The sequence below is a fragment of the Melanotaenia boesemani genome, chromosome 10 (genome assembly GCF_017639745.1).
Source record: "Melanotaenia boesemani isolate fMelBoe1 chromosome 10, fMelBoe1.pri, whole genome shotgun sequence".
Taxonomy (NCBI): Eukaryota; Metazoa; Chordata; class Actinopteri; order Atheriniformes; family Melanotaeniidae; genus Melanotaenia; species Melanotaenia boesemani.
This window is the reverse complement of record NC_055691.1, coordinates 29,415,712-29,442,512: the sequence shown is the minus strand read 5'-3', so window position 1 is coordinate 29,442,512 and position 26,801 is coordinate 29,415,712. Positions and strand designations below refer to the sequence as shown.

The window sequence follows — 26,801 nt, the reverse complement described above, 5'->3', positions numbered from 1 at the left end:
TAGTATGGCAGATGTTACAAGCTACAGATAAAATTTTGTATGTTTTAAGTATATTTCAGACATTTACATGTTAGATTCTGTTTTATACATTTTCCCCCGCAGGCATCAACACCTGTAAATTCCAGCATTTGTGACTGAAGACAGTTGCTGCTGTTAGTGTTACAGTTGCATATTGGCATGATTAATTATCTCTAATTTACATTCACTGATAGGCACAAAGACAGAATTATTATTTATACAGAATTAAAGTGGAGCATGAAAATGTAGGAAAATGAAAGATGCCTAACTTTCTTCCCTCTTTTGCTCTCATTCTTCTGCAGAAATGTTTGAAATTCAATGTGGATGCTCCAATCTGGCTGTCCAAGCAGCGAATCCTGTGTACTCTAAACCAGAGCCTCAAGGATGTACTCAACTATGGCCTATTCCAGCCAGCTTACAATGGCAGGGCTGGCAAGTTTCTGGATGAGGAGAGACAGCTAAGGGAATACCCCTTCCCATCCATTGCTCCTGTACCTTACCTGGAGGTAGGTGTGGATCATGTGTATGTACGAGGCTTTAGGTGTGTGAGCAGGACACAGCAGGAGGTGATATAAGAAGTGGTGCATACCACTTTGCCATATATAATGCACAGAAAAGCCATGACATTATGAATACCCACTTAATACTGTGTGGAACATCCTCATGTGTCATGAGACTTTCTACCAAAATTGAGCAGGTAATGAAAGTAACTCGGTCCTTATCCTGTTTCAGGTTTTTAGGCCTGAAGCAGTACAGCTTTAGTGCCAAGTTTCCTGTTAGCAGAGTTACAGCAACTATTGGACAACTTTGTATACAAGGAAGACATGCAGACTGCTATTAGTCATTTCAAATAGACCTTTTTTAAGACACTTACATTTTTCTGGGGGAAATTAGTTTTATAAACAATAGAAAAAGCACAGTTGCTGCTGTTTGACAATCCTCAAAGTGTGTAGTTCTCTATACATAATTGCATTTGTCTGGTTCCTTCACAGACACACAGAGACCCTCGCAGCTTTGTGTATATGCTTCTTTTCTTCATAGTCATGGTGTGTCAGTCTAACTTAGTAATAACAATGCCGTACTGAATGACAGTGTGTCGTCTGCAGCTGCTGTCAAGTCTCTCAGATAATTGTAGTCCTTGTCCATCACTGTTTGTGATCTGAGAGAATTGCATTGCAGACACATTAAATTATTTTACAGACAGTTGTGTAAAAGTGTCAGGTTGTTTACTGACTGCCCATCTTTATTTTAAGTAATTGTGTAACTGTGCTGTTTTTTTTGTAACATATCACTTTGAAAGTTGTCTTCCTACTTGACTGGATCCTGTAAGTAAACCCTGATAAGGTTTAATTACTCTGCCTAAGGTTCAGTCCATCAGTTAAATTAATTTTAAATGATACCTCTGGATGGTTTGGCACATGGCTGGCATGCTGTTCATAGCTGGTGTAATTATATGTTAATAAAACTTCACTTGTAGGCACATAGTACTTAAACAATTATGTTTGATTCAGGATTGTTTTAGTAAATCTATAATGCACCATTTTACAATTATTATTTAATGGTTTACATGCAAAAGCTTAGAATATAGCTGAATATGCATGTGTGCTGCCCAGCATCTGTATTTTTGTGTCTGCTACTATGCTGTTGAAGCGATGTGTGTGCCATTGATTGACCTGCAATTATTCCCTCTGGCCTGGGGTTGGAAGACATGATTGACAGGTTTGGATTAGCGGCTTAAAATCCTCTCACTACTCTTTTCTGGATTTACTCTTCAAGTGAAAACCAAAAACTAACTGAGCAAAAATGCACATAGACACAAATTTATATTCAAGTTTGTGCAAAAACAAAGACACGCAAACAGAAACGTGCATGAAGAGTTATGGCAGTAAAGTGTTGGATGTTTTTAAGCTACTTCGGTTTAAAAATCTTTATTAAAACCAGTCTAATTACCTTTTTTTTAAACAAACCTTATAAATAATGCAGATCTTAAAAAGCTGGATGTTGGTTGTTTGAAGTTGCTTAATAAATTTGATTATAATATGATGATTACTACTGTTGTGACCAGAGGCGTTTCAAGCTTTCAAGGGCACCCTGGACTGAGCCCAGACCAGATGTAATGTCAAAGATAAGCCAAGGGATTTTTTTTTTGAGTATAAAAACTGTGTTTTAGTAGACAATAGACAGTAGTACACATAGAAGCAGACTGTAAAGTACCTAAATTATAATTAATGTCCAGATGCAAAACAGAGCGATGTTACATTTAATGCATGATTATGTATAACATCACATCTAATGTTCGATCTAATGTTTTGTGTTTTGAAACATTACATTTAAATTATATATATAAAAAAAGTCTTTATAGAGTTCAGTTTATCTCTCTTCACCTGCTCCTGTTGCTTTCCCTTCTTTCTTCTTCAACTGAATTGGCTGCTCCCTCCTCTTTCCTTTCTATTTGCTTGTTCTGTCTCTCCTTCCTCCAGAAAATTACAAAAACAGACACTACATTACATTACATTTAACATTAAATGGCTCAAAACAGGGAAAAATATTCACAATATTCAACAGTTAAAGTATCCCTGATTATCTAGAGCTGTGGTTCTCATATGGGAGTACTATGAAGAACTGCAGGAGGTACTGGAGATAAATAAAATATCAAATAATAACAATCTTTGTAAAATAATTAGAAATAATATCAACATAATCAACAGAAAAGTACTAAATAAACCACATTTGACTATTTTAGTGTTTATCATGTCATGTTTTGGATGATAATTTTTTTTCTTAAAAATATTTTGCCCTGGTCAGAGGGCAAAATATTTCATAGGGGTACAGTAGTGAAAAGGGTTTGAGAACCACCCTGCATGTTTTAGTGTTCCTACTCCAACATACCTGAGTCAGTGTACTGAACTTCCTGTTAATGAGCCCTTCATTTCATTCAGGTGTGTTAAAGTAGGGTCACCTCTAAAACGCAGGGCAGAGGATCCTGAGGACCAGGATTGAAAATCACTGCTCGACAGCATGAGCAATAATGATTAGATACTAATTTAAGACAATGGTATTATTTATGGTAGAGTTATGGCCACTATCATTGTAAAAGGGTTTTATCACCTGGGTTTTTCTTTTTTATTTTAATCTACTTTATTAACATACTAGGCCCAAAATACACATAAATAATCAAATTTTAAGTATAAAAAAGTAATATTTATTACAATAAAAAGCTGCAAACACCACTTTTTTCTGTTTAGTAAAATGACTAAATTAAAAAAAAAAAACATCAAAAGAAACAGCACTTGTCCATCCCATTTACGACAGGATAATAATTTTGTCTTATTAAAATCCACCATCATAACTCTGGTTTTATATGGTATATGAACATCAGACATCGGACTTTCCAGTCAAGCCAGGTCACGGAAATGATCCCATCATGTATTTATTAGGAAAATGTCTATTTACTTAAAAGTTATGATAAAGTTGGCCAGCTAATTAGTGCAGTTTTATCACCGCTAACCCTGGATCTGTGCTCATGCTGGCATGATCGGATCACAAGTAACTTTTATTTTGCCTTAAAAAAAACAGTAAACCTGCAGCTGCAAACTTCACTGAAATGTGCACTACTAACATTAAGTCAGGATATCTCTGTCATCACGTTCAAATTCATATGGTTTACAAATTTAGTCTTTTGTCTTTTTAAGTTAAATGATGACTAAAGGTCTTAAGGGAAAGGGGACTTGTTTTTTATGTAAATGCCCTTTGCTCATTTTAGCAAAGGAATAGTTTTTTTTGCCATGTGGGTTTAAAATATATTCCTAAACTGCATGTCTCGCATTTCTAATTGATAAGATTGATTTCTCAGATTCACATTTTTATAACTTTGTTTGGTGTAGTTATGGGACTTATTGGCATTGATTATAGAAATATGCAAACAAACAATTCATGCACTTTAAATAGCTTTCCATGACCTTTTAATTTTCCCTTATGAGCTGCAGCATTGGCAGTGCCATTGGTACACAAGGCTATCATGCCTGGTTCTAACCTCAGCTGGAGCTCTTCTGTTCGGAGTCTGCGTGTTCTCCTTGTGCTTGTTTTAATTTTCTCTGACAGCTCCAAATGACCTTTTAGAGTATAAGAGACCTTTCACTAAAAGTGAATAAATATTATAATGAATGAGCTCTTGCTGTTTTTTCAGATGTCAAACCTTTATGCTGCTATTTACTGTAAAATTATTTAGTTGCATTTGGAAGCATCTCTTTTTTGTTATCCTTCTTTAGCAACAAAAGCTTCATAGTCAAGCTTCAATGAGTCGTAGACAAGCTTTCAAGCCAGATGATGAGCCGGTCATGTGAAGGTGGTGAGCAGGAGCGGTGGAAAGAGATGACCGCTATTTATGGAGACATATTTGACCTCACTATGAGATCGAAACATTATCAAATTAACTAAAATAACTCTGTTATTTCTGTATCTGTACAACTTTGGACTGATTTAAATACATTTTATGCTTCTCAATATGCAGGCAAAGAAAAGTTATGAGCTAAAAACTTAAAGCCTGTTCTTTGATTTTTTGTTTCAGTTTCGTTACAAAAGACGTGTCTACACTCAGACCTACTTGGATGAAAAGCAGTTGTCTAAGCTCCACACCAAGGTAAGGCTAAAACCTTATGAAATCATGTAAACTGCATGAATATAAACATAAAACATTTTTTATATATATGATGGCGTGGTAGCTCTTCAGCTACTTCAGTTCTCCTTTGCATTGATTCTTAGTTTTGACCGTTTCTGTGCTATAGTGGTGGTGGATTGTGCTGTCTGAGGCATGAAGTGTGGAGTTGGGCTGGGAGCTGATTTCTTGTATTAATCTGTCTGTTAACACTAGTTATGTCACAAAAAGCAAAACCTTGGTAGCATACTTTGTTTAATGCCACTTTTCACATACTACCACAGTGCAGTACTTGATGCTAGAGGGATTGATGTTGATCAAAGTGCTGACTGCAAGGGCAACAGGTCCTCTGTGACTGATAGGAAATGTGTTTGAGGTGTTTCCTGTACGGTTAAGTTGGCTTTGTGCCTTTGCATGACGTTGAGTATCTGTTGACTTTCTATTTGTTATAGCTGCTGGAAATTTACAGAGTAGTAGTGAAGTTATTTTTCTGTTTATTTTTGATCAAGTTTTTAATACATGTTTAGGAAGAAGGTTGCAGTTAAAGTTCTGACCTGTTTTGTCACAAAAATGTTTGACGTGTAAAACACAGTGATTTTAGTTTCACTTATTTCTAGTCACACGTGTCATCCCAGGCTTGTATTGATCATACCTAGTTAAAGAAAAATATCCAGTTTTTTTCTTTGTGTTAACCCTTTAATGTCTGAATTAATTAATAATTAATAAAAAAAATAAAATAAATAAAACTAAATACAAGGAAAAGATCTGGATAAAAATAAAAAAGAGACTGAAACAAAATTAATTACAGTTTAATATTAAATAAATTAATATAAATAAAAGAAAAAAGATTAATCATAAAATAATATAGAAAAAAAAGCATAAATAAGAGTGAATTAAAACAAATAAAGAAATAAAACATAATAACTAGATATAAAGACATAAAATAAACAAACGCCATAAGTTGTTTGATGCAAACTTGTGACGTTATGCATTAAGGGGGTAATTTAAACTTAAGAACAAAACAGAAACACTCCGTGATGCAAATGATGCTCTGTTTTTGATCTTTTTTTGTTTTATGTCAGCATAATTCGAAGGCAGTGGATGTCTAATTGCAGCCTGAATCAAAGCTAAAATGAGTATATAGTCGTACTGATAAATTATGTATCTCAAAATTTGTGTGAAAAACATTTCTGTGTTTATTGTTTGGATGTGAACAAACAGCAGAAGGCCGGGCAGCTACAGTAAAACTTAGGCTTTACTCAGTTAATCAGCAGGCTTATAGACAGCAACAAAAAGGCAGTACAAACTAGTAAACAAATCCAACAGGCTAACTCTTCCAGATATTGGTTTATGGGCAGGAAGGTGGACAGAAATGCAGACAAAGAAGTGAAGGATGTAGAGCAGCTCAGTAAGTTTGCAGAGCCGTCTATAAAACCTGGTAGACTGAGGGAAGAAGTTTTTACAGCAGACATTTTAATTTGTCACAATGGAAAAAGCACAGATGGAATTAATGTCGCTAATGACGGCTTAGTTGCCAGAAGTGTCCCACTAAACAGTGACGGCGAACCAGCACGCACAACAGCAGGACCTCCTCGTGGTGGAATGAAGCCATGAATGTTTCACCCGCACATTTTCTGAAATGACATGTCAAAAATGTCTTCTGTTCACAAAGTCTATTGCTTGGACATTATTATTTGACTCTGTAAATAATGAAGAACCAGCATCCAGGCAGATGATTAACTTACTGAAACTAATGCTTAGTGAGGGCCTGTGGTGGGAAATAGAGAATTATTGAAGAGCTCATATTTATAAAAATGTTGAAAATTAAAACATTTTTTCATGTGTGTGTTTTTTTTTACATTGGTGAATATAAAAGCTAATATTATTATCGCTTCAATAGCTTTTTTAGTAATCAAACATTTAAAATGCTGCCTCACATGATAATCTAATGAAAAGATAGCAAAGGTCTGATGACAGGGTAAGCCTTTATATCCTTCATGTGTGACTAATATTCTTAAATGTGATTCTCCCCCAGTTAATAGACTCATGCTTTTGAGAGCAGTTTAACGGCTTATTTCTGATTTAGCTTTGTAGTGAGGGCCCTGTGCATATCCCATGAGAAAATTAGGTTCTATTGTTAAATTTAACATTATAGTTTGAGGAAGAAATCTAAATACCAACAGAAAATTAACCGCTTCAAAATTGTTTATTAGCTTTTTATTTATTTCTTATGTTAATGGTAATAGTTACCATTTACACCATTTACCATTCATGTGTAACTAAAACGATCTTAAATTAACACAACTTTCCAACCTTCAAATTTTGTGCTTCTGACCCATTTTGCTGCTACACTGACATGCATTGTGTACATTCCTGGAGCTGTTGTTGCCCTGCAGCAGCCCATGGCTAACAAACCGCACAGCTTGTTTGACATCATGTTGCTTTACGGCAATGTGTCACACCAGCAACAGGAGGTCAACGCACTGCTCCTTTCAATGTGCACCATGGCTTATTACATCATCTTCTCTGAGCTCAAAGAGACAGGATGTCATGCTGGCCTTCGTTAGGGGCAATAATCTGCCAAAGTTAAGTTGTGGGGCTTTAAAAGTTATACATTTTCTTGTACCGGAGTACTTGTGTATATAGCTTATAAAACTATCATAGTATTTTACATTACCATTTATGTAGAAATATTAAGCTGCACAGTTAATGATGATGTGGTCACATTGTCTTTGCAGAAATTTTCCATCTCTGTTTATCAGGGTTGATGAGGGTCCGCAAGACATATTTCAAGAATAAGTCGGAAATTTATTAGGAAACATTAGGACATTAGGAAAGTAGGTACCAAAATGTAGCATGTGAAAATCAGTCAGAAGAGTTGGAAAAATCATTTCTGTCTTTGGATCTTTGTAATAACGGACTGGTCACAAACAGAGCAAAAAGTATGATTATGTTTTAAATTGTTATTGAAAATGACTAAACCAGATAGAGAGGGAACTCTTGAGTTCTGGTTTATATTCAGTTGACGATAAAAGGTTTGCAACTTTACTTTTGATAAAAGAGTCAGAGACAAACAGAATGGGAAATACTGAATGAGAAGGGGGAACAGAGAAGCAGTAATGAGAAAGGATGAGTCATACTTTCAGATATTTCCCTCTCTGGAGCGAAGGGCTACAAATGCTCCTGTTGTACTTTGATATGGCGAAGTACGAGTGACTTTGCTTAACGGACATGTGCAACAAAGGTTCTGTCCAGCTGCAATTTCAGTAATAATTTGACAGAATAAATCATCCATAAAAGATGGAATTTGTGGTTATTGACCTGCCACATAGGTCAGGAAAAATAGAACAGGTAAAAATTTTAAATGGTGAAGAAGAGAGTGCATCTCCTTGCAGCAAACACTGTCCGAGTGGAAAGGTAAATGTGTAAATGTGCTGCTAAGAGCACCATGTTGTTGGAGCTACTTATGTTCTAACAAAGAGTAATCCAGGATAGCAGCCTAGTGGGGAAGATAACGGTGGCAGTTCAGCTTAACAAGCTCCAATAGGGACTGTAGTATATTTAGTTTCTTAAATGTGTGTGTTTCTAAAAACACAAAACCACATAAACACAGTGATAGTTATAAGTTATATACAGGAGGGTTTGGCAATCTTGTTATGAGATTATCTAACCATCTTTGAGAATCAAATCACAATCTGTGATCTAAACAAGTCCATCCAGATGTAGCTGAACTCATGTGATTGCATGATGTACTATAATTAATTATAATTCTAAGACTGAATAAGTCTCAAAATTGTAAATTTATTACAGTTGCAAGAAGTTATTTTGCTTCTCTGTGTCAAAAAAGTAATATTCTCCTGTGCTTAGTTTAGCAAACATTTATTTTTACTTAACAAGTTTGACAATGTAATTGCACAATGATCCTTATTTCCTTCTGTATTTTTTCTAAATGTCATATTTTCTCCCGTTACGTAGTGACTTAAGGAGTCAAGAGGAAAAGCTTGTACTAGTTGACTCACAGTCGCAGTGTTCATCCCACAGCAAGCTGCAATGCAAGGCAGAGGTCAAGCATTAGCCTACTTTGCTACCATAGAGTTTATTGGCTGCAGGCTAAAGTTTAAAATTAGGTCATAGTTGATGGGATTTTGCCATTCATTTTCCCTTTGCCCTGCTGAACCACACCTCTTCACCCTGTCATTGTCCTGGATTAGCAGACATGGCAACGTAATGTAAAATTTATAGTTTTTCTTTCTTTCTTTTTTATTAAATTATTTATTTTTGGTGTGTATGCATATGTAGGTGTTTGGTAAAGCTAGTTAGCCATTTGTTGGGTATGCCCGCTGAACAGTTGACTTTCTAGCTGTATGATAGAGGGTTTTTAGTAAATAAAAAAATATATAAATAAACCATTTTTTTATGAGTTGTCTTTTAGATAATTTATTCAAACTGACTGGGTAATTGTTTAACATGCAAAAACAAATTTTCCTCTTGAACTTCTTCCACAAAGGCCGTCTGTGTTCACAGTATTACAGTCAATGAGCAGCGCCTGACAATGTTCATGGTGCGTTTTTTTTAATAGGAGCTTAGTAATAATGCCTACACTTACCCCGGGGACCCATCGGTGCAGATGTGTGTGATTTTATGAGGAATTAACAGACATACACTCTAAAGTTTACTGGACCATTTATACCTTTGCGGTCAATGGCGAATATTTACTAGACATTGTGTATGTAGTGTAAAATCAGTTGGAATGATGGATAAACAGATGGGTTTGCTGTATAGTTAAGAATGAAAGCCAAAGGCATGTTGGCTATAGAGACGACAAGAGATGGGGGCAAAAGAAAGCTTGAGGCTAAACAGTATTAGAGAGCATTTAGTAATGCACTATTTAATAATGTGGTCACAGAGCACAATGGTGCAGCGAGGGCATGTCTTATGTGCCATTATCTTATATGCACTGTGAAATCCCAAACCCTATAAAAGAATAAAAATGTGCTTGCTCTTTGGGTAAAAAATAAAGGACATTGTTTAGTATTTCTGACAAGTGACAGCATTTTGCTGCATTTTTGTTAGCTTGGATTTGTGGGGGATAATAATAAAAAAGATGCTACATTAAATGTAGCTGTGCATTTTTATAACATATTTGAGTGTTAAAATTTTATGTTTTGTCTTTAAGTTCAAATACACTTTTTTCTTTTTTATCAATAATGCCATTTCCCCTACACTGAAGCTTTGTGTTATGAAATGTAAAGATGTCAACATTGTAATAAAAGAACATGTTTGAAATAAATTTTGAAATTAAATGAAAACACACAAACACACACAGCTGCATGACACAGGATAAGAAGATATTTCCAGTGGGGAATCCCTCACACTTAAAGTCACGTTTAGGGATAACCCCCCTCCAACAGGAAGAGAAATGTTGTCCTTTGACGAAAGAAGCTGAAGAGACACCCGGCTAGACGTGAGAACACTCACTACTTGTTCAAATACACATACAGACACGAAATTTGGGATTTTCTTAGTTGTATGGAGTTTGACAGAAACTGAGGGAGTTGTTTTTGATGTTAGAGGCTATGTGCATCTAAACCACACATGCAGAGCATGTTGAGGTGTGTGAATGGGGTCATTTCATAAATTGTTGTGTATTTAATCATGATAATATTTTCAGGAACACCAAGATGCTAAATCAAAATCATGAATGTAGTCAAAAAGCCTCTACAGTTTTTCCATTTATTTAATAACACTGCTATAACATATTTTTATTCCTCTCATTCTTTTCTATATTTACTTTCACTTTGGATATCCTCGTTCTGAGCTGATTAATCACCCCACCCACTCGTCCTGTGCTTTTCTCGTCTGGGTTTCCCTTTCTCTCCTCCCTCAGATCTCCCTCCCTCTTCAGCTCCCTCTCTCGCCACTCTCTCTATGCTCTTTCCAACATCCTGCAAACTCACCCTTTACCATCTCTCCGTCTGTCTGTGTATGCACAGGGGTTAGTGTGTGCACATTGGTTTGGAAGAGTGTTTGTATGAATGACCATGTGAGTGTGCACATGAACTTTGACTGGACAAAAGGTAGTGAAAGAGAAGGATAACAAGAAGAGAGTAAAGGAGAAGGAGGAGGGGCTGGAAATGGCCATGTGGAGGATGTTGTGGCATTCAAATTGTAGCTGACCTACGGGACTACGAGTGTGACGGGTTGTGTCCCCATGTGTGTGTGAGATGGGATCCGTTCTGAGCAGGGGACAACGAGCTGAGAAAAAGGGAAGAAAAACTAAAGAAGCCAGGAAGGCCAGGCTCAATAGTAAGGTACCCCCAATTGTTCTCATCATCTTTTTATTTTCATGCCGTCAACTCAAGTGTTAACACATGCTATTCTCTCTCTGTTTTGCTGTTTCATACTCTATCCATTTATTCACAGACCCTACTCAACCCATCCCTGACACTACCTGTCCATGCTCTTCTCTCTTTCCCAGTGGCTTCGTTCTGTTGTTATGCTCTGCTGCATGTTGTCTGTATGAAGAGCTGGTGCAGTCTTATCTGAAACCCTGGCAGAATGCTAATGTTTTTCTGTACTCTGGTTCGGTTACTGTGTTACACTGTGTGATTGCATCTGTGTGGTGTTTTCTGTATGTTTGTGTGGGTATGTTAAGTTTGTGTTCAGCCAGACACTGTGAATAAAAGGGTTTTGCTTTAGGGTTTCTGAGTAAGCAAGGCCAAATCTGTTCTGTTTGTATGTGTGTTCATAGGTGACAGCATTGTACTCTAATGTAGGTACAGGTGCATGAACATGACTATATGTATAAAGACCTGTCAGAGAACATACATAAAACATTTACCTTATGGTCTTTATGTCAGATTCTCTGCATGTGGCATCACTTTGTGTGTGTGTGTGTGTTTTGCCTGTCATATAATAAGCTGCAAAATGCTGGCAATGATACAAAAGTTAGGGCACAGTAATGAAGTTATGATGCTAAGTAATAACTACATTGAGAGTACTCAGCATCTTGGAGCTGTCAGCCTCTGGAAAGAAGAGTTCAGCGCGAGACACCTTTCAGTGAGTTGTCCTGCAGAAAGCCTGATTAGGACCTGCTGTACATCTGGGTAGCTGTCATTTCACCATTAGGTCAATTATTGATTCATTATGTAATGATTTTATAGGCTATTAAAAAGCAGAGCTTAACAGCATGTTCTTTCTGTTATTTCTATTTGCTCAAAAAATTCAGTTACCATACGTAACAGCCATTTAAACTACACATTGAGCAAAGTTATATATTGTTTTAATCCTGTTTTTATGCCAAGTAAAAGTAATTTCATTGAAAATTATAGCACTTCTTTAATATTTTTAGTCTCTGCATTGCCTTCCATACTATTTTTTACTTAAACTGGGTGAGTTGGGAGAAAGAGTGAGGGAAACAGTGATGAGATGGATAAAAAAAAATTGATTCTGTTGAGTTGAGCATGCTTTGAAACCAGGCCATGTAGAATCTGTAGCCCCATGCTGTTGATAATACGCCCAGTAAGCTCTGTGTAGTTTCTACTTGTAGTCAACATTATTTCTGTGGCTTCTGTTGTTTTCATTCAAGGAAATAATTTCCGTGCATTTGTCTAACACAACTTTGTGGTGTAATTTTAATTGATACCCTAAAAAATGAATCAGGCCTGAAAGTCTTACCTACATCTGTATTGTCACATTAAAAGTGGTCTGAACGATTTTCTTCAGTAATATAGTAATATAGAAAAAGTCTCTTGATGATAATCAACTCTGTTTTGCCAACTCCACACAATAGCAGATGCCAAAATAGTTAAGGTGTGTACAATGTAAAGGTGAATGCTATGATGTGCAAATTTTAATCAACCAATATTGTATTTGAATAAAACTATGAAAACTTGAAGGTTTAAATTAGCCATTCCACCGTATCTTAAATTAAAAATAATTACAAATATGAGCTCATCATGAATCTTATGGCAGCAGCACATCTTAGGTTGGGACACTGTAGCATCACCTTTTGTTTGAACTAGATTCTGTAAATATCTGGGAACTGAGTAGACCAGCTGCTGGGCCTTTGGGAAAGGAATGATGACCTAAATGTGTGCACATGTGTCTGAGATCTAATGGGATATACTAGACAGCTCTTAATAATGCTGATGTTTCTGGCTAAAAGTGTATTGTCCATCAATCCAGCCATCCATTCATCCACTCACTTCACCCGATCACAACTGTACTTCTGGTAAAGTCTTAAGTGTTGAGTCAACGTTACATTGCTAAGTCGATTTGACCAAGAACAAACAATAATGACAACAAAATGTTTTTATACATCCTGCTTTCTGGGCACTTATCATTCTAGGTCAGGTTGTTTGAATAGATATTAAACAGGATGCCAGAGGCATGAAGTACAATAGAGTTGTAAGAGTCATTACTGAAGCGTGCTGGCTGCCCCCCTCTTGTTTGAAAAGGCATTTTTTCAGCCAAGGGTCAAAGGTAGGCAAAGACCTTTTTTTTTTTTTTGCATTATTTTAAGTTTTGCTGTATTTTGGCTTAAGTTCAACTTGGTTGAGCTCCAGCTTACCTCTTTTTAGTTGCATTCCATCCTCCAATTCTGCCCCCCTTCTGTCTGCCTCCCTGCGTCCTAGGGTCAGTTTGAAAGCACATGACTGGACCTGATTCAGCTTTTTCTTTCTTTGAACTCTTTGATTCTGATGACAGCATGCATTCCCCCCATCCTCTCTGACCACCCTGCTTACAAACACAAACACACAAAATGACAGTCATGCATACAAACAATAATAAAGGTTTCTTTCATATGCTGGAATTATTTAACCGAAATTTTATTGGTATACTGAGTTTTTCTGTCAGACACACCCTCTATGATGTTCGGGGTATATGTCAAAGTAGTTTTGCAGTAGCCAAATGTAAAATTAAAATGCAGTTTTAACCAAACTTCTTTCATAGTTAACCAGCCCATCATCTATCTTTGTTCTTAGTGTGTTACAGTTATATTTGTGCCAAAATGTGGCTGGAAGCTCAATTTTGCTTCAGACCAACATATTTTATTTTACAGCTGGTAGACCTGATTATTTGACAACATAGTGTGTCCCTCTTGGTTTTAAATGAACATTTGGCTTTTATAAAGATCAGATTTTGCCTGTGAGTGCAATTCCATCTGGTCATAAACAAAGTTGTTCCCATTTTTTCATTTATTGATTGGCAAGTAAAGGTCCATTGTCCTGATGGAAGAGACAATGGTGTAAAAATATCCTGCCTGTGTGGCCAGCAGTGTGGATGAAATTGGTTGTGGTTGTACAACAGAAGGCATTGTGGGGTGCCATACAATAACCCTGTGCTCTGCAAGTTTGTGACTGTGTTGTTGAGTGGGAAAGAGGCTGTGGCTTTACCCTGCTTTGTTCCAGCCTTTAGCAGACTCTTAGAAAGCTTTCACTGCTCTGCCTATCCAAACTTTACTTCATCGGGAGGAATACTAGATATTAGACCGGCCTGAAACAGTATTGTTCCAGTAATTGTGAAAAGGATTACTCAGGAGGAACCATGCTGTTGCGTTCAGAAAGAGCTACCAGGGACCGGGCTACAGAGGTTAGAGACAAACACATCCCTGCTATGACTCAGGAGACAGGCACTTTATCCAAGTTACTTTAATGGTGGGAATAAGCAAGTACCTTCCTGACACTGTTCTTATGTGGATGCCTGTAATGTAGAGTAATATGTACTCCAGTAATTGTGATGTAGTAATTTGTTTGTAAGCTTAAAATTTGATGGACCTCCACCCAGTGGTCAGGCAAGTGGTCAGACATTAAGTTCTCCTAGTTGTCATTTTTATTTTATAAGAAGACATTTTTCAAAGATCTGCATTTACAGATGTGATACATTAAGCACATTTAATAATTACTACAGCATTACTGCATTAATACTAAATTAAACATGATTTTACATGGTACGAAAGCAGTTGGTCACCTATTAGTATAACCATCGTAGTGTGTTCATGCTGTGAGTTCTCAGCAGATATTAGTGGTTCCCTTACCTTAAAATTGATTAAAAGGTTTACTATGATTGTTATGCTGTTTCTTAAGTATGAAAACAAGATGTGAAACGAGATTACAGCTAAACCTTTACTAGTGAGGCATCAAAGTGAATTTATATTACACAGGATAGGATATATTGTATAGCCTATGCTGTGTTTGCTGTTGCTATAGTAACAGCACCTCTTTGCCATCTTTTGATTGTGATTTTTTAATGCACTCATAGATCATGAATATAATTTGTGTGTTGGGCTAAATCATGAATCGTCAAGTGTTAATTTATGTGTGTGCGTGCATGTAGGTGTATGTTTGTGTGTGAGCAAGTGTAAATAAATCCAATAAATTTCATCCTTAAGCCTTCATTGCTTTATTGTGGTGTTAGTCTACCACTAAGCTTAAGGGTGTATCCAATTAATCAGCGATTTATTTTGCTGCTATACAGTAACGGTTAAATATTACTCTCACAGAAGACTCCTCTTATTCCTTGGGATCAAATCTTCAATATATATTGGTCTTTTCATGGTGCATTGAACTTCTTCCTTTTTACATAATGTGGATATCTGCAGATTTCATTCCCTCAGACCCGCTGTGAGCTGGAGCCTAAAGAGACGTAGACAGAGGCAGAATTAGATGAATTCCAGAGATAAAACAAATGAAACTCAAAGAATCACCAGACATAAGGTGGTGTGCTGCAGCTTAGTTTCTTTCAGGCATTTAAACACTCATATTGAACCAAAATGGTTAATTAATATTTTCTTTTAAAATTGTAACAGGATTTGATAACAATTTTTGTTCTTTTTAAGTAGAAACCACCAAAAAAAAAATAAAAAATCTAATAACACCCGCTGAATGCTAAAAGACATATCTCTGTGACAGTTGCACTGTCAGCTCGGATTTCATCTTGACTACGGATTTACGTTAACAAAAAACCTAAATATTCTTTATTATTAATGTATGCTTTTCAACTCACTTTTTTAATACCACTTTATTTTCCATATATATAATCTGTATGTTACAGTAATAAATATTGTAAAACTGCCAAAGTAAACAGACTCTGTTTTCCGTTAACCTCTTAAAATCCTTTAATTTTTGCCTAAAATGGGTTGTTACAGTTTTTGCTGCAGTATCATTTGCCACTGGAATACAGTTTGACTTCAAAGATAAATTGTATTTGCAACTGGTCTGAAAAAAGTGTGTACAGTTATGATTGCAGCCTGGAATGGTATCCATCATTCACATCCCAAGAATCTTTGCCTTCCTATGGTGACCAACGTGTTGGTACTTGGAAGAGAGGCTGAGTAATAAACATATCTATTTGTCATGTTTCACTCACAGAACGTCTGGTACCAACAGGTTAATGCCGTTTCTGGAACTACTTCTTTTCATTTCTCCAAACTGTTATATTATTACTTATTGTAGAGCCACGTTTGCTCCTAGTCAAACATGATTCTGCTTGAATTGTGCCCATTTCTGAATCTAAAATAGAAGTCCCATGTGTACAGTAACTTTATCACAACACAAATAGACATATTATTACCAATCACTGACAAGTTTGTAACACTGTAAAAGGTAAAATATCAGCAAAAGGTGTGGAAGTAAAATGTGGATTTAAGGACTTATATTTCAACAGAAAAGGTTTCTTGTTGATTTTTTATGTTTAAAGCTGAGATGACTGAAAAAATTCAAGATATTTTTGAAATCCAATGTCATATTGCATTCATGTGACACACATACATAAATATTCAGCCACCATCATAATGTTATTGAAGCTATATTATTACATTTATACAGCTTTCAATGAAATAAATCACATAAAGGCAGTTATATTTATATTATGGTTATCTTGATTAAAAGATGTAATGACAAATAACGTGTCATTGATGCAAATGATACACTTCAAACCATGATCATACTCTCCATACCAGTTATTGTGAGCAAATCCTGAAGTTAATGAAGCACCATGACTGTTTATAGCTGGATTCACTGCGGTCTTTATTTCTTGATGCCAAAACGTTGTGCTGTTGGCACATATTGTTCTTTATTATAAATGGAAGATACATTCCCAGTCATCATTCCAGTTATTGTTTCCTAACCAACACTGAAATCTGGACTATCCACAGTTTCTGCCCTTGTAACGTGTATCAGTGAACATTTGGTAGAAAACAATAGACATATCAGCCTCAAGCAATGTAGTGAGCTATACTAACATAAGAGGCACGGATAAAAGGATATGTGTGGATATTTGAAGTTGGCTTTCTTTAAGTCTATAATTTCATTCATCCTTCTCTATTCTTTACATTTGCCTTTCTCTAATGAACATATTTTGGTGCATTACAGTCAACAATTTTTTATGAAAGAACAAAACCTAATACCCCCCCCACCCCACCCCATCCCACCACCTTCAGAGACTACACAGCATATCATTTCAGCATTGGTATTGTAATGTGCATGTCCACAATTGTCACATCACAGGACATGCAATGCCAAGTAGGGCACATTAATTTCAAGTTGTCATGATACAAGTTTTTTGTAGCAGGATACATCAAGAGAAGTTAAAGGATTCTTATTTTCCATGACTAATCAACTCGACAACTCTGATAAAGAATTATTCATTTATTTTTGTGGGCTCTTTGAAAGAAACATTGTTTGTGGCTGCTGAATAACTAGTCATTTCTGCTGGGAATGAGTATTTGAATGCAAAAACAAACACTACATACTGAAGAGGTGATTTAATTTACTTATAGAGAATAGCTAGTCCAGGAGTTTTCCACCTGCCACCATGTGCTTCCCTCTTTGCAGAAAAGGAAATTACTTGGTTTTGCCCATCTTCTTTCAGTCAGTCCCTGTCAGTTATTAATCAATACTCAATCATCCAGGTTTAAAGGTCCCATATTATGCAAAATTCACTTTCTAAAGCTTTTCTAACAGTCATATGTGTCCTTATAGCCTGTGTATGAGGCCCAAAAATGAAAAAATTCTGTCTCCTCTCTCACTTGCTTGCTCCAATTTTTAGCGAATGTGTGCTCAAACAGGTGAGTCTGAAATCTTTCTCTTTGTGACCTCATGAAGCGAAATAACCCCAACCCTTGATAGTGGGTACTGCCATTGACCCGCCCCCCCTGGCTCCCTGAGCCTGCCCTCTAAAATCACAGAGCAGGCACCAGCGAAAGCTGGATCCTCTCCCTGAGAGGGGCGTGGACAGGCACCACTCATGAACATTTAAAGGTTCAGACATAGAAACAGCCCATTCCCAGTAGAGCTCACTAGAGCCACTTTTGGAATGGCTGAAATTAAGGACCAAGGCTGAATTTGGGGTAATACACTTTGAAAACAATGCTTTTGGACCTTTAGCACCCATATAAAATTGTTGAAAAAATGTATAATATGGGACCTTCAATATTTTTGCTTTGCCTTATAAAATTTCAAAGAACTACTTTTAATAGCACTTAGTGCATTCCTTTCTCCAACAATGCAGAAATCAGTAATAATGAAGAAATAACCGTTCAAGGACCAGAGCAGTAATGATGGTCCCTGAGCCCAATGTACAGTTTGACCCTTATCGGGTATTAAGTAATAATATCTGGTAAATAAACATTTTAAAAATGTTGATTTTAGTTCAGAAGCACTCCTCTATGAAATCATCCCAATTAATTCTAATGAAAATCCACAGTCCATCCATGTTAGAATACTTGCACTGTTTATTTTACTGTTTATATTTACTACCAAAGAGACAAAAAACATAAACCTTCTGATTAGTTTTTATGAGTAGATGTTTCTATCTGGATTTGTCCTGTGCCAAATTATAAGTAAGTTTAGGATTTGAGTATTTTGGTGAGTAGGTCAATAGGAAAGTAGGAAAAATAAATGAATAAGCAAATAAGATGATGAATAATTAAATAAAGGATTTTTAAGTTAGAAAGGTTATATAATTGTGATAAAAAGAAATATTAGAATATCATAATATCAGAAGTCAGGTTCACTACCCTGTGCAAGACTCAGATGCACTATATAAAAATATAATTTCACAAATGAGGAAATAATTTAGGGATGTCATTCTGTACATAATATCACAAGAGTAATAGATCTGCAGAAATGTTGATAAGTAAGGACAAGGCTAATTAAATATTACTATTACCATTGTGGCTATCAGATTCTTATGTTTTCAATACATGTGGTAAAGAAAGAAAAAACGCCTGAAGAAACGTGAACAAAACTCAAAAATACCAGTGAACTTCAAAAGTTTCTGGATTGAACTCATTTAGGGTGGACTGTAGCACAGTTGAAAACACTCCCTTGGTTTGAGGAATTAAATTAAATCCTGCTTCATTTGTGTAAAAAGTCAAAGCACTTTTACAGATTCACTTCAGTTCACTGTACTCTAATTACAAGATTGAAACAAATTCACTATTTGATCCACAATAGTCCAGTTTATAAGAACTGTGTTCATATATGCAAAATAAATAAATAAATAAAATAAAATACTTGCCAAAGTTTTTGTATTAGTAACTGACAGCCCTACCTGCATCTTGGGCACCAAATAAAATACTGTAGGATAAAAAGGACTAAATCTGTAAATTGACTACTGCTTTTATTTTTTATTTATTAACTTTTTTTATTGTCAGTTCTTCTCACTTTTCTCCTTCTTTACTGTGTAAATTACTAATCTTTTGCAAATTTTGCTTCACGACCTCATTTTCATGTGTTTCTGCCACTCGTCATTGTGTTGCATAATTAATGGGAACATGTTCTACACCCTCATGCTCTGCAATAAATCCATGAATTATAGAATGAAATGGCAAATAATACTAGCTAAGCCATTTGACTTGTTTCTCTCTGAGTTATAGAGGGTTAATAAAGAAGAGGTTCTGTTTCCTCGCTTTGCCAATGACTTGAGGTGCATCTTCATACTTAAATTGATGCATCATTTTAATCTTCACCAGCTGAAGCAGATGAATAAATAATCCCTTTATTTTCAGTTGGTGATTTGAGTAAAAAAGTTAATATTTTTACCACAATGTGATGTAACACATTTTTCCTGAAACACAAATAAAACAAAATAAAAAACAATAAATCACTAAGTGTGACAAATACTTGCATATTAATCTGCATAATTAACAGAGCTGTATAACTTTTTACGGATAAAAACTGTCCTGTGAGTGGAGGCAGAAGATTTCTGATTCAGTGTTTCTTGTTCACTTTGTGTGTCTAATTAAAATACAAGAGTCCCTGCAGCAGGACGGCTTCTGCATGAAGCATCTGGAAGATGGGGGTCAAGGCCTGCTTGATTGTGCTCCAGACTTTATAAAGTAAATGTCAACAAAAGTAAATGGAGAGAGAAACAGGAACATGCTGTGCTAGATAAGGATGCTTGTGTTTATCCACGTGACTACACACAAGAAAGTGTAGCCTCTTTAATGTCTGAATGTTGAAGCCAGAGTTTAAGATGAGCTGTAATATAATGATGTAATGAAACATCAGAGAATGCTCTGCTTTTGTGCTTTTAACATTGTTATTCACTTAATTTCCTGCATTTTCAAAAGTACTTACAAGTAATTGATTGAATGAAGTAGTTTCAACTGTCTTGGCTATCTACTTATCTTTGTGACACTGTCAGGTCTGATTTATTAGTCATGAATATTTCCTGCAACACAGTCACTCAGGTTAAATAAATATGACAGCTCCATGCTGATGAGGTATATCCAATGAACAAATCAGAAGTACAAAGGAGCCACATGTGAGTCAGCAGTGTTGAAGCCTCAATAGGATCATTTACAACTTTTCAGCCTACTTTGTCCCATTCAGTTCAGCTTTATTTGTTTACTGGCAAATCACAACAAAGTAATCTCAGGGCACTTTTCACATGAAATCAATTCAAGCCAATTCATTATGTGTTCTTAAAAGCCTGTTCATAAAATATAATAGGAAACCAGTGAATTGCATGGAATCTTGTTTGGATTCAATCCCCCATCCTAAGCATGCACAGGGTGCCAGACAACAGTGGAAAGAACAAAACTCACCTTTAACAGGAAGGATAAACCACTGGTAGAACCCGGCTTTTCCTGGCCTGTCCACCAGGCCAGGACAAGAGGGTTCAATAGGCATCACAACTTTTAGCCAGAGGTGCCTGCTAAAAGAGAAGAGAAATGCAACTTAATGACGTCAATACTGTCATAAAGTTATACATGGAAAATAAAGAGCAGAGAGAAGAAAAGGGGAGGAAGAGCTCAGTGCATCATGGGACGTCCCTGAGCAGTCGGAGCCTATGGCTTTTTTGCCAACCATAAGGGATTATCTTATGTAATGGCATCTTATGTTTCTGACTTTTAAAGCTTGTGTGACATGAAAGCAAAATGCACCTTTACCATAAGTTTTACAATTTCTTTAAATCAAAACATCACTTGTTCTCATGATGCAAGGTCAGCCATGTTATTGGTATTAAGAGGACAAATCATTCTTTCGCATCTGTGTGAGACCTCCACCCTTCCAACTGTATACACTGTGTTACCATCATTCTGACAGTCCTCAGAGCACCCTCATGACCCACTGCACTCTCTCGCTGCTTTTATTGCCTGAACACTGAGAGCATGTGTGTATTTTATGGGCCAGCTCACATTTGGGCAGAATATGATCCTCTAAAACAGACATCTTGTTGGTGAGCATTGTAATTACTGTTCATCCATGATAAAGCCTACTGTATGCCATCTGCGGGTGGTTGGAGGCTATGTAGCAATAATGAGTGTAAATATAGGGCAGTGGTGATGTCTGACATGCATAGATAAATTCATTATGTGATGATTTACTGTCATGTCTTGAGATATTTTGACAATTGCATTTTAGTTACCAAAACATGTTCTTGTTCCAGTTAAATGCTGAATGCAGGTGTACAGTTCAGACTGCCTTAATATTCCCACTCAATTTGGAGAACAGACTTCAGGATACCTTTTGACAGAGAGAGCTTTTTTTTCTCTCAAAGACTAAAATTGCAATCATACAGTTAGGCCTGGGAAGTGGTTGAAATGTGTAATCCTGATTAAATGCAGGACTTGTATTTAATTGCAAACAATTACAAATGAAAAAAAAAATTAATCAGTTGAACTTTTATCCAAATTAGACTTTTTTAAATCAGTGTAAAATAAATACCCAGATCATGGAAAACACACCTCATGCGTACTTTGGTTGTTAGGATGTTGCACTTGCAGAAATTATTGTGTGATTAATGGCCTAAGGGAGACAGCTGGGCTCAATCTGGTTGAAGCTGAGAAGTGTATGTTAACAAAGAGGATAACTTACATTCAGCCATTTACCCAGTCTATACTTTTTGTCTGGGTTTTCCTAATGGAACAGAACTCAGAGCATTGAATGCCTGCACAATTTGTCTGACGACCTTTTATCAATCTATCTGTTGCATTTAAGTTGCAAAACAAAGCAAAATTAATTCTTTAAGCAGTGATTTTGTGGTCCTTTCAGTTCCTCCCAGTAGAAAAAGAATAGGACAATACTGGGTCCAATTAATCTTGAGATGGGATCAAGGGTCCTAGGCCCCATTTTCAATTTCACACTGCACTGTTGCACAATAATCTGCTACAACACATCTACATTTTTCACTCCTGTATGCTTTACATTGTTGGCCATAAAGTGCCAGGAGGAAAACAAATATATAGTAAAAGGACTTATATAGTGCTTTTCCAGTCATCTTGAGGACTCAAAGTGCTTTACTCTATCTGACACATTCACCCTTTCACACACACTTATACACCGATAGGCACATCGGGAGGCAATGTGGGGTTAAGCGTCTTGCCCAAGGACAGTTCAACATGTAGTCAGGGAAGGCCTGGAATCGATCCACCGACTTGGAAGACAACTAGTCTTCCTAATGAGCTACAGCTGCAAAAATATGATAATGGCTCCAGTTCCGAAATTTTTGAAGATGTGCAAAACTTTTGAATCAGCATGTAAATATAACTGCGTTAATGTGGCATTGTATTTATATTTCACCATTCAATCCAACTTTATTTATAAAGTACTTTAAAACAACCACAGTGGACCAAAGTGCTGTACAGAAGAATACAGCTTGCTTGTATCATGTGCCAATATTGTAAGAAAAGTGCTTCATAAATAAAATTAGATTAGATTTGATTTGAATATTGGATGAGTCATACTGATGTGCAAAATGTGCATCTCCCCTGGATGAGGTGCGTGGCTGTTTGTTCATCTTAAGCTCAGGTCCTTTACCAGGCACCTGGGCGCTTGAGGGTCCTACAAAGTATCTTAGCTGTTAGCTGTTCTCAGGACTTCTGGATGCAGATGTCTGATGTTTCTGCAGGTATCTGCAGCCACTTCTTGTTTCTGTACACTATACCGGCTACTTGGTTATGGCGTTCCATGTATTCTTTTCCTGACAGTATCTTACAGCCTGCTGTTATGTGTTGGATTGTTTCAGTGGCCTATTTGCACAGCCCACACCCAGGATCCCAACCTGGTGTGGTAGATCTGGGCCTTGGTTTCTCTGGTATTCAAGGCTTGCTCCTGAGCTACCATGATTAGCGCCTCCTTCACGCTAAACTGTGTTTTCTCTGCTTGTATTTCTGGGGTCTGTATAATCTTTTGACCATTGTGTTTTTTTACATAAATTACCCATATTCAGCCATATTTCATTTATGGACATTTTGACCCAATTAACCCCTCTACTAGTAGAAAAACCATAATTGTCATCTACTGTCATATATTGTGGTAAAGTCATTATTTTGTATGAATTAAGGGTGGACATGAGCTCATTAAGCAGTCATTAACTAAATTACAATTTATTTATTAAATAATTTCTTCAGGATGTTCACAAGAATGATTTAAATTTATCAGTGTATTTTAAATAAATAATTTGTAGGGACAAAAAACAAATTCCTAGTAGAGTAAAAATCATGTGTTGCAGTTGAAAAGTAATTTTTAATCATATGAAAGCAGGCGAGGACTCATTTTTTCAACAATAAACCTAAAGGTGAGTTCCTTGGTTTTTACAAGTTAGTGAAGTACAATAGATTTTAAGAGCTAATTATAACTGCCGTTTCTTAATCTTCCTCACCGAGATGAGATGCTATCTTTTTCTTTTCCCTTCCCCTTTATCGTTGTCTTTTTTCCATTTTTTTCTTCCTTTTTTCTTTTTTTCTCCCTGAGTTGGTACAACATTGCCAAAATATCCTGGTTGACAGAAAGTGCCTTGTCATCCTTCCAAACTTTCCTTCAAAGTTCAGGATCAAGACAAGCAATTTTGCTGTTTCTGCTCTGTCAAACAACACGTAATGGTAAAGTCTGGAAACTGTGAGAAAGAAGAAAACACTACTTGGCTGTTAAGCCTTTATCTGAACCATCCTGTTTTTTAAATCTGTGACCTTGTTGTTTTCTTTGCTCTCTCTTCTTCTATGAAGTATCATTGTTTTCCCTCCAGACCACTTATCGCTTAGGGTTAGAGTCAAGTGAGATGAGAATCAAGCTGTATGTTTTAAAATGAAAGACAATTGATTACAATACCATAGTCACATTCATCATTAATAATAATTACAAGGTGTTATATTGTAATGAAACAATTATAGTAACAATAATAATTATTATAATGATGATACTCATCATATACATTAATAGCTCCTTGAAGAATAATACATGTTTGTAATGGAGCTATACAGTAATAATAACCATACTAACAACATTAACAATATCTACAGTAGGACTGCAACTAGTGACTATTCTGAGAGTCGATTAGTCGAGTAGTTGTTTCAATAGTCGATGACTAATCGGATTATGTATCTCATAATTATTAAATGGCTCTTATTTCACATTCAGGTTTTAAATCTTGCATGTGTTGTTATGTAAGTCTGAGGTGCCTCCTCTTTAAATGTTCAAACATTGCAGACATACTTCTGTGGTACGCAGGGCCTGCTTTACAAATCTCACATGTATTTAATTTATTTTGTAAGTTTAATGTGAAGTTGTCCCAGACTTTTGAAGTCCTCTGCCGCCATGGTCCACCACTATAATTTTCCAGTGGCGGACTTTATTTGTTTATCTCAGCAGAGATAGGAAAGAAGACGATGTCTCACTCTGGTTTTTTTTTTTTTGTTTGTTTGTTTTTTTTTGCTTTTTTTTTGCTGTTGTTTTTTTTTGTTGTTTGTCGTTGTTGACTATTTTTATTGCTGACTATTGTGGACAACATCGATTAATCGTTGCAGCTGTAATCTACAGTAATAATGATAGCAATAAGAATATAGTAATAATGATAATATATGCATAGTGTTTATTTAATCTATAAGCCTATATAACTTACTATAGTTAAATGCAGGAGTGAAGTTTGCAGTAATAACATTAATGATAGAAAAAATAATAGTAGTATTACTGAGTCTATATAACACCACTCATTTCCATCTTAAACAACACATGATGCTATAAGTGGTACCTAGGTTTTTCTACCTGTAAGAGTAAATAGTTGCTGAAATGAAAGGGGAAGCATCATTGACCATAAACATGAAAGAATTTACACCACGTCTCCTTTTTGTAGTCCAGCAGGACATGCATGCAGTCTTTCCTATAAGTCCGTGCAATAAACTTAAAGGAACACTATGTAAAGGAGGGCATTTTTTTCATGAATTTTGATTCAGATCTTTTTTTTCCTTCTATCTCCTTTTCTTTTAAAATGAGAACAATGGAAATGACAACAAAGAAAATTGCTGACAGCAAAGCTTATAATCAGAACTCCCAGACCTCCCAGGGTCCCAATGCAGACATCCCAAAACATGGCTCAAAAAAGAAAAAAGTGGGAGACCAACAAAAAAAAGCTTCACCTCTGAGTCTCTATTGGTATTAGTATAAGTCTGCAAAAGATCCTAGGCTATGCTTAGTCATTTGATGCACTTTCAGTCTTTGCACATTTTTAGTTTGTACATTTGGCTATTTTCTAGTAAGTCATAATGTCCAGACTTTTAATCTTAAGGTTATCTTAAAATAATTTAACAAACATAAACTTTTCCACAAAAAATACAAGTCTGTATTGTACATTTGTTTTACTCTTCTGACAATATTTTATCAGTTTCTTTTCATGGAGTCTTTTGGAGTGCTGCACAGTGAATCATTTCCTTGGTTTTAAGTTTCTCTGCAGTCAAATTTATATTTGAAGATTTTTCTTCCAGCAGAACAATTAGTCTAGAATTACGAAGTTATGTTACATTCTTATGACATTCAAGTAGTGCAAGCTGTGATCCTCATTAGATTTTTAAGCTACTTGTAACACAGTTATTGTCTTTTAAGACATTTTCAACATGTCTTTGCCAATAGGACTAATTTAACAAATTAAATCTTCATATGACAGAAGTTTGCTGCCTGTACAAAATCTCCTGGTTTATTCTATTTGAGTCACTGCTTCCAGTAGACAGAGCTTTTTCTACTACAGATAGCAGGCTTATACCATAATGACACATGCTTAAATACTCAAGGATGTACCTTGTCGCTGATGATGAGTGGCATTTATTTGTGATGATATATTTATGCAGCTTCTTGTAGAGTGCTACTAACCAACGGGCTAAATGAAAATGCAGTTTGTTTCTTCCCTTCCTTTGCTGTGATGTAGAACCTTGCTATGTCACTAGCAAAATACACATAATTCATTTGCGAACTGGTAAGCTTGGGTGTGGTTGTATTTTACCAAATAACTCACATGCTTTCCCCACAAATATAGGTGGCCCTGCATAACAAATAGTCAAATTGTGTAAATTGTGAGATTATTTACAATAGAGTAATATAGGAATTGAAAATTAATTAAAGTATTTTGTAACCTTATGGGGAAAGAACGAGAGTATTGCATCCTGCTGTTGTGTAAAATAAAAATATAGTTTGTCCACCAAATTGTTTGTTCTTTATAGTCCTGAAGCTGCTTGCATCTCTTGCATAAACAAATCTTGCAAGATGACAAATTTAAGGCTTTTAATTAAAATGGAATTGTTCCCAAAAGTATCAGGAACTCGTAATTTATTATTAAGTGACTTTCCCAGAGCAATAATTATTTTTTTAACTGGGAATTGATGCAACTATGGAGTCATCGGTGCATGTATGTC

At 36.0% G+C, this 26,801-nt stretch overlaps 1 protein-coding gene across 2 annotated transcripts in view; it reads left to right on the top strand.

Moving 5' to 3' along the window:
* shank3a (SH3 and multiple ankyrin repeat domains 3a) overlaps positions 1-26,801 on the top strand; it is a 197,664-nt gene that overhangs the window by 80,606 nt on the left and 90,257 nt on the right. For both annotated transcript variants that reach the window (XM_041998109.1, XM_041998108.1), the window contains exons 3-4: positions 321-524; positions 4,586-4,657. In XM_041998109.1, coding sequence (XP_041854043.1) covers positions 321-524; positions 4,586-4,657 — 276 coding nt within the window. The remainder of the gene's footprint in view (positions 1-320; positions 525-4,585; positions 4,658-26,801) is intronic.